The 9618-nt window shown below is 40.3% G+C and overlaps 1 protein-coding gene across 1 annotated transcript; it reads right to left on the bottom strand.

Moving 5' to 3' along the window:
- Nucleotides 1–1769: 1769 nt before the first annotated feature.
- On the bottom strand, nt 1770–5832 carry LOC115786176 (uncharacterized). The gene is made up of 4 exons (XM_030738226.1): nt 5764–5832; nt 4191–4955; nt 3573–4001; nt 1770–3251 (listed from the first exon to the last, which is right to left on the bottom strand). Exons 1-4 carry the CDS (start codon nt 5782–5784, stop codon nt 2163–2165), a joined length of 2304 nt encoding a protein of 767 aa, XP_030594086.1. The 5' UTR covers nt 5785–5832; the 3' UTR covers nt 1770–2162.
- Between the last annotated feature and the right edge of the window lie 3786 nt (nt 5833–9618).

Here is a 9618-nt window from a genome sequence, read left to right as displayed (position 1 = left end):
AATTGTCAGGTAAACAGGTTTTTTGTGAAGGAAGACACCTGAGACACTTTAATTAAAAAAGTAAATCATTTATTGTATTAAAGGATCAGAAAAAGTACACATGCATGCGGGGACTCAGAAGAGACAGGCTTGTTTGTGTGCTCTCTCTCTCTCTGAGCTCGTGTTCCTGTCTAACCAAAACATTTTTATACTGTCAGCCTTCTGTTATCTTAAACATAAACAATCTCTGGGCGCTATGAGTTGACCGTCATCACAAGCTGGTTTTCATGACTCATGATTCCTCAGCTGTGGAGTCATGAAGCACATCATCTTCCAGATGTTTTAGTTATGTGTCCTTGTGGCTAGTCCTCAAGATAAGATGTACTGAAACAGAGAAGTTAGTCTACTACTTTCTGATCTGTTGCTCTCTGTCTAATGTATTGTTTAATTGTTTATTATTTGGTTGATCCATTGTTCATTATTTAATTTACTGGAGTTTACCTTTAAACATTTGTCCTTTATTCACTGAGTAAAAAATAATCCCTAACAGAATCAAGAGGACCAGGACAGTAAATACAATGAAAACTGAAATTGCTATATTTAGCATCTATTTTTAGACCACCATATACGCACAGTTCCTCAATTTATGCACTCTTTTTAACAGGATGAGCTGGATGAGACTGCACAGGTTTGGAATGCACACTCCATCAGGCCATCAAAAAACATCAACATCCCCAGTGGCCGGCCCAATGTGATGTATACATTACCTGAGCTCTACAGGACAAGAGACTTCATTTGCCACGTTGAGGAGGAGCATGTTGAACTGTGCAAAAATGAGTGTGTTTTTCGGCAGACCAAACCATGTGATCAAGATGTATATGAACTATGCAGTATCCTTATGAGTGAGTCCCATCGGACTCCACCAACAGACCCATATCAGGCTGTGAATCTGTATATGCATCTAAGAGAGGCCATCATGGCATCACTGTAAAACGTGTGCAGCACAGAACATTTCTTAACATTGACCTCAAGGTGCTGTACGTATGAAACCAAACATCTGGATGTAAAATGGACTCAAGTTCTCTAGTACACAGCCATGATTGAGAATGACTTATTGCACAAGTATTTCATTTTGTATTACAGGAAGGTCAGTGGTAAGCTGTGAAATGACTTCTATAGTAATGTTTTTTTGTTTTCCAGTAAGTGAGTTGGCATTTATTGACTGGAATGTAGTTAGCTATGGTGTCTAGAATATAATGGGTAAAATACAAATTCTGTTCTTTGTATCTGGCAGGCCACACAAAACTGTATTATGGGGCATCAAGACCCTAGGGGCTGCAGTTTGAGAAACTTGACTTTCAGGATCAATACAATCTAACAATATTTACTTTTTTTCCCAATTTAAATGATTTAAGACTTATTGGTGTGCAAAGCTAAATAAAATGCTGATCTTTTGCAGTGTTGGAGGCTCTGAGGTACATAAACACTAGGTTCTGGTCACCAAATTATTCAAAAATGTATTTTATGAGCAGAAAGTTTAATTTTCTGAACACACCTGTCCTGATGAGCTTTAATAAAATGTAAATTAATTCAAATGATACTTTGACATTAGACACCACTTTTATAATGAAGTCATGGTATATGTTTTTGTAATATGGGACAAATAAACTGAAATATAATCAAACTTTTATTTCTTAACTTGAAATATACACTGTACAGACAACAAACACAAATGACTGAAAATCATCATTAACTTTAAATCTTTTTTACTCGACAAAAAACTAAAAGTACATGGACCTTTCACCATGAAATCAAGTGTATATCTCTTTCTTCTTGCCTGGATTCTTCAACAGTTCCTATAAACAGCTAGACACAGCAAAATAAGTATAGGTGGTTTTCATGTGAGCCGAACTTTGACACCAGCCTCAAACATGGTGTCAGCAGTAGTGAAACCTACAATCAATGTACGAGCATATTAGAAATTAAAGAAAATCCTTATGAAATGCAACAGAACATAACATTACACGATCTGAAAATGAAACCGATGACTGATCACTATATGGCAGAATGCATTCAACATTTCAATAACAAATTTAAATAGAAAACAGTGAAATCAAGGGTAAACATATTTGTAATCAATTACAGCTGTAATTATTAATCCAGAAAAAAGACTTCCAGCAAGTTCAAATGATGTCCATTTCCAAGTAATTGCTGGAAAGGATGTTGTCAAACTCCGTGCGAAAATCAGGATAGCAAGTGTAAGTGCACGGTACTTCAAGAGTAGCTCCACAGGTATGAGCAACAGGCCTTCTGTTCAGCCCTGTTTCAGCATTGAAGCACACCAGAATTTTGTCAACACAGATGACAGAAGACCCTGTGCAGAAACGCAGGATTTTCTCAGCTTTGCTTTCATCAGCATTTTTGACATATCGCTGAAGATGGTTAAAGGTTGTTTGTTCTATTTGAGACAGCATCACCTTTGTTGTTTGAAATAGTTGTGATACTCTTTTGCCTGTGGCCTTCTTTGTCTCATACAGAGACACCACACTTTCCCTGTTTGACAGTTTCAGTTGTACACATGCCATGGCTGTGGAGAAGCAATCAACTACATATTTTGGCTCTTGGAGAATCGCCTTATGAGCCATTGCCTCAATGGCAGGCTGCATGTTGTTCTGAGGAGGTAGGGAGTGGGAACCCATCCTTGTAAAAAGGTCAAGCAGGTCCTCTTCATCACTTTCATCCATTGTGCCATTGAGAGCCTTCTCAACAGCTGATCTCTCAACAGGAGGGAGGTAGTTTAAAAACGATGACATCAGGATGTCTGCATCAACTGAGTCGATTCCATGAATGCATGCTAAAATGAAAGCCTTTGATAGTCTCACCGGAATGACACCATAATCCAGCAATCCTTTCACCCAAATGTGTCCAACTGCTTTCCACTCTGCCTCACCAAAGTCTGGCCTCAGCCTTGGAACTCGTTCTGTTTCACCTTCACACTGTTCCAAAAATTGCTCCCAAAAGGCAGTGTAAACCTCCCTTGACACCCCAGCATCATCAACAGCTTTTTCATTTACAAAGTCCATCTTTAAAGTCACAGTAATTATGCTGCTGTCCATAAATATAGCCAAAAGATCTTCAACAACATTTACCCTGCGAACAGATATACGTCGGGGGCTCTCTGGATTTCCTGGGTTGCCAGCTGAATTTGATGGGGAAAGTTGGCTGCTAGAAACCAAGGGCAAATCTTGTGCTGTGAAATTCAGTCCATTGTCCTGGAAAAAACAAACAAACACACACATGCCATAAAAAATATCAGTGATTTGAATGTTTCACAGTTTTAAGTTAAGTTGTCTGTCCACTCAGAAATCAATGTTACCTTGACAACTCGTTATTTGTCATTATTTGTTATTTGTGAGTGCACAGAATCATGCAGTACAGAAAATATTGGACCTGATTAATTCTTTTCAAAGCACTAATCCATAGCTGATGTTTTTGAGTTGAGACTCTAAAACTATGCAAGTTATTGTTAGAGTATAATCATATTTTTATATTTTGTACTTTTCTACGTTATCCAAAACTGTTCGTGGTCTTACCTGTATTAGATCGTCACTGTTGACACAATTCAGCATTATCACGACTGCCTCATCAGCATCGGCTCTGACAAGGTCCTCTTCGGGATTCCATACAACTGTATCAGCCTCATCTATACCTGGATCAAATTCAGAGGCCTCATGATGGGTGTGAGCTGACTCTAGCTGGGGGGATTCTTTAGGGACTGCACTGGTCAGATCAATAACTCCTGAGCTGTGGTCATATAAATCGCTGCAAAGCTGAAGTTGATTCCAAGCATTCTCATTACCATGATCACTTGAGTCAGTGCCCTGCCACTGTCCCGTGACAGTTGTTTTAATTTCTGTTGGTGTTGAATGCATGTAATGTGACTGTCCTGGACTATGTGTTGTCACTGTCTCACACGCTGATCTCTTTTTTTTTGGTCTTGGTTGGATCTGGAAATCGTGATTCTGCAAACAAGAAAAAAAAAACAACATAACGCACAAAAACTAACAGAACATAATTATTGTTTTTGGCAGCCAAGCATTTAGTATATGTTAATAAATACAAAGCTGGGAGTCTTTCAAAGATATGTGAAATGTACCTGACCAACCAAGGGGGTTTTTATTATTTGTAATATATTTTCTATTGCCACAAACCTGTTCGCTATTATCACTGTCAGATGAATCCCCACGGTCAACGAGATCTGTGATAAAATCATCCGACTCTGTGTGAGGTCCATGTTTAGGCAACTGTAACTCTTCCTTGGTGATACTGACAGAATCCTCCTCAGATAAGAAATCTTCCCCACATTCATCCGCTTCAGATGAGGAAAGAACTGTTAAAGATGTTTCTTCTTTTGTGCAAATGTAAAACCTTAGCAGCTTCAATTTTGTTTTTTCATAAAGTCTGCCAACAGTGTCATCTAAAGGAATTGGATTTTTTTTAAAGTCACTAACAGTAAATATAAAGTCTTCAACTCTCCCTTTTGTAGAGTTACCATCTGGAAAAAACAGGTCCTTTCCCATTTCCAGAATCTGTGCTACAGTCGTGTTTTTTTCCACCGTTGCATGTCTTGTTCCACCACCATTTCTGGTTCTCACTTGATGATATTCATTGTCAATTAAATGAAGCCATCCAATTTCAATCCTTCTGGATGTCTTCTCTGCTGCACTATTTCTATATCTTGACATCCCTTCACCTCGCTTTTGGAACAGACCAGATGTACCACACAGTGCTCCTTTAGTCTTTGATCTCATTTTCCGTGCTCCAATTTTTTCTCTTAGATTCTGCAGAAGAGTCTCTTTATCCGTGCTGTATGTAGATTGTTGACAGAAGGACAGGACAGCTACTCGGTCACCATATGAAGTAATATATTTTGACATTTGATCATCAGTCATGATGGATATCACTGCCTTGTCCACCTGTACACAAAAATATTACAGAAAAAAAAATAATTACATTGAGTTTGTAGTTTCATCCTAGCAAGCCACGCAGCACACACTAATTGTATTTTTTTTTTCAAGGAATTTATTAAGATTCTACTTGTATTATTTTCAATGGCACAAGTTACTTTGTCAGTTTTTGTCTTCTTCATGTGCTGTAACTGTAGTAATATTTGTACACCGTGTAACTACGGTGCCCCTGTACATGTTGCCAGCCTGTCACAGGGCTAACACTGAGAGACAGACAACCATCCACTCACATTCACAACTATGGACAGTTTAACCTAGGTAACCTAATCCCATTAACTGCATGTCTTTGGACTGAGGGAGGAGGCCATAGAGAACCCACGCGCAAACGGGGGAACACACAAGCTCCGCGCAGGAAGGTCCCGATCTGATGGATTTGAACACAGGACCTTCTTGTGTGGCAATATTGCTAACCGGGATGAAAAAAAATTAAGGGTCCGCACACCAGCAAAGCTCCGGAATAATATTTGTTAGAGACAAACCTCACATGAGAGGGACGTTTCGTGCCGTAGATTACCCTTCCTCAGACTAAAATACCATTGCTAATAGCAAAATATAACAAAACATTGCTAACCACCGCACCACTGTGCTGCCCGCTACAACCATCTATAACCTTAATGAGATGAACTGGCATGTAATGACGACAATTAGTATCTAATGCTTGTAAATGCTGCTTCTGTTGTTACCAAGTTAGCCACCTTCTCAACCCCCGCATTTTTAATGCTATTTTGTTTTATAACTTAATGAATTTTATAAGTACCTTGTCTCGTTGCATGCGCATGATGTCCTCCTGTGGGACCTCTCTTGACCTCAGGAAACCTTCTAGATCGTCCTCCATTTCTGCTCCGTTCCATGAAACCTTCTCATTCTTCAATGGCCCAAACCTATGAAACCATCTTTCTTTTGCGAGATCTCGCAAAAGTAACTCGGGATCTCGCAAAGGTATCTCGGGATCTCGCAAAAGTTTTGCGAGGTCTCGCAAAAGTGCCCCTTTTTTTTTTTTTTCCTCCCATGTTTTTTTTTCCCCCCATGTCCCTTGCGGGGTTCCGTATGATCTCCCAATAATCCCAAGTAAAAAAAAAAATAAAAAGAAATTGGTTGAAGACTATGGCATGACTGAAATTTTTGCGACTATTTGCGACACTGCACAATGAATTTAAAGGGCTGCTTCAAAGACAGGGAACAGGCCTGCGGCCACTTGCAGTCAGCTGACATCTTCAAAGCAACTTTGGTACTTCAGATGGTGATAAAATGACAACAAGACCGAATCTGTCTGCTATCAATTTGCAACTGATGAGATGCATGTGTGAAAAAAGAGCCAGAGGTCTAATGCAATAATTGCAGTTTTTGTTTGGTTTCCGTTTTTACTTGGGGAAAAAAAAAAAAAAAAAAAAAAGCCATTCTTCTGTTGCTCACCGGGGTTCCTCATTCACACATCTCTGCTTGCTGGCATGTCAGTTACCAAACATCACACAACAACACAACACAGGCAGGAAACGTGTCAAGCAGTTTTTTTTGTTTTTTGTTTTTTTTGTCCACTCCCATCCATTGGTTAGTACCAATGGATGGGAGTGGACATCGCTGAGGGGGGGTGCCAATGTGAACCGGCCTCCTCCCTGAATGGTCCAGACGATCAGCGCTTCCATGTGACGGCGAGTTCCCAATGATCTTAAGAGTGAGAAACAACAGAGAAGAAGTTAGAAGTGCAATCCACCTCCAATATGAAGGCAACATTTAAAAGAAATCCAAAATCCTGTTAAAACAGCTAATAAAAAATAAACACATAAGAGCAAATGATGTGGTTTCCATTTGTCCTTAGGAAGGCAAAATAATAGTAAAAATAATAATGATAAAGAAACCCAACAAACCCATCAAAAAAAAAAAAAGTAAATCAAATCAACCCCTATGTCTGCAACAATGAGGGAACAGTTTACCCTGCCCGGGATAGGGTTACCGGGGCCCCACTCTGGAGCCAGGCCTGAGGAGGGAGCTCGAGGGAGAGCGTCTGGTGGCCGGGCATTAGCCCATGGTGCCTGGCCAGGTGCAGCCCGAAGAGGTTACATAAGAGCAAATGATGTGGTTTCCATTTGTCCTTAGGAAGGCAAAATAATAGGAAAAATAATAATAATGATAAAGAAACCCAACAAACCATCAAAAAAAAAAAAAAAATTAAATCAAATCAATCCCCAACACAACAACATGGACTGAGGTTTAGGAGAGGTCGGATGTTAAACTAAAGTCCATTTGTTTGGCTCGTTTTGTTCTGTGCATGTCAGCTCCTTGATGAGAAAAGGAAGCAAATGATGGCACAAAAGAGAGAAGCGATGGTTAAAGAATGGAGAGAAAGAGGAGGAAGAGGATGAGCAAGAGTGGTGTGTGACGAGCTGTGGTCGAATGAGCGATGATCCTACACCTTTAGCCCGTGGCTTTGGATCACATTAAAACATTTAACACGCGATAAGTTATGATGGACAAGAATGTTTTGGTTTTTTTTTTTGCAAAGACAAATGAAATAGACAAGGCAGAGATGAAGGGTACGATTTACAGTTTTTATTGATTGCTTTGACCTGTTTGAAGAAACTGGGAACCTCTCAGTCTTCATCATCACCATCTCAGCAGAGCAAAAGACACCTCTTGTAAATGTGTTAACCCATTCTCGTTGGATTGACACAGTTTTCCCACCCTTTTGCAAAATAGTTAACGCAGATGTCATTCAAGAAGTCCAAACTCCATTGTTTTAGCTGTGGTTACAGAACAGAAACCATATGCTCCAAGCTCTTAGAAACTCCCTGATCAGTATGAAATCACTGAAAGCACCTGTTTGACATTTCTTCACAGAATTTTTCAGTTTGCAATCAGTCTGCAGGCCTGTGTTGTTCTTTGCAAGCATGGACCATCAAGGAGGTCTAAGGCAGATGAGAGGTAGAGTGAGAGTAAGAGGTAGAGGGGTCAGAGGAAGAGGAGTCCGTGTGCGAGGTGGAGGTATAGCTGGAAGGGCTCAAGTTACAGATGAAATTCGGGCAACTGTGATTGAGTATGTCGTAAATCATGGCCTTTCACTTAGAGAGGCTGGACAAAGAGTCCAACCTGTTCTAAACAGAAACACTGTTGCATCCATTGTTAGAGTTTTTCAACAGGAGAACAGGTAATGTTGCTATACAGTATATACAGAAATATCTGCAGTGATATACAGTACTTCATGTAATTTTTTCCACATTTCATGTATTCTTTATAGAATCGAAAGGCTACCAGTCGGTGGTGGTAGAGGGAGAATTTTTAATGCCGAGCAGGAGGCAGCCGTTGTCAACATGGTTCTGGCAAATAATGACATTAGGCTGCGGGAAATCAGAGCAGCAGTGATTGCTGATCAGGGAGTATTTAGGAACATCCATACTGTGAGCGAGGCCACAATTGACCGCGTCCTCAGAAGGAACCATATGGCCATGAAACAGCTCTATAGAGTTCCATTTCAGAGGAACTCTGAAGCTGTGAAGGAGGCCAGATGCCAATATGTGGAGGTACCGTAAGGAAACACAACAGTACTATACTCTTATGCCTTGTCATATCATGCAGTTACTGTAGAATGAACTGGAGTCACTTTGACGTAATTGTAATTTTGCCTTTTCATTCTTTAGCGAATAATGGAGCTTGAAGCTGAGGGGGCACATCATGTCTTCATTTATGTCGATGAAGCCGGTTTCAATCTTTGTAAAGTAAGGAGACGTGGAAGGAACCTCATTGGGCATTGGGCCACTATTACTGTTCCAGGGCAGAGGGGCGTCAACATAACTATGTGTGCTGCCATCTCCAATGATGGCGTCCTGTGCAATTTCCCTACCATTGGCCCATACAACACCAAGCGTCTCATAGCATTCCTGAATGCCCTTCATGACATCCTGATCCTGCCTCAGTAGAGAGGCCTGTTGGGGCCTGGCATGCCACTGTTTGTGATTATCTGGGACAATGTGGCGTTCCACCACTCTCCTGTTGTGAATGAGTGGTTTGCAGTGCATCCTCGGATGATGGTACAATTCCTTCCTCCATACTCTCCATTTTTAAATCCCATAGAGGAATTCTTTAGTGCATGGAGATGGAAGGTATATGATCACCGTCCCTATGAACAGATGCCTTTGCTCAATGCAATGACTGCTGCTGCCCAAGATATAGATGCAGAGGCATGTCAAGGATGGATCAGGCATGCTAGACGATTTTTCCCTCGGTGCATTGCACGAGAGAATATTGACTGCGATGTGGATGAGGCCATGTGGCCCATTCTTCAAGAAAGAAGAGACTAGAAGAGACAGAAGTGTATCACTTGTGGCTATCTCTTATACTCTTATAGTATCGGCCTACTATAGATTTTTGTTCTTTACTGTAAAAGACTGTTTTTTTTATTTTCCTAATTTCTCACACAGTAATGGATTTTATTTTTATTTCCATGTATTCTCTGTTGGAATATTTCATTTGTCAGCCACAGTCTGAAAAAAAGAATGTAATCAATAAAATTTGCATCACAGCATATCTTATTCTGGATGCATTTTTTGCAAGAGGGCAAATTTGACTACAAACGGCACTGGCATGTAAGCTAAGTACAGTCATAGGTTACAATGACAAG

The sequence above is a fragment of the Archocentrus centrarchus genome, chromosome 9 (genome assembly GCF_007364275.1).
Source record: "Archocentrus centrarchus isolate MPI-CPG fArcCen1 chromosome 9, fArcCen1, whole genome shotgun sequence".
In the NCBI taxonomy this organism is placed as follows: Eukaryota; Metazoa; Chordata; class Actinopteri; order Cichliformes; family Cichlidae; genus Archocentrus; species Archocentrus centrarchus.
The sequence above is the reverse complement of the archived record's forward strand: the minus strand, read 5'-3'. Positions and strand labels throughout refer to the sequence as shown.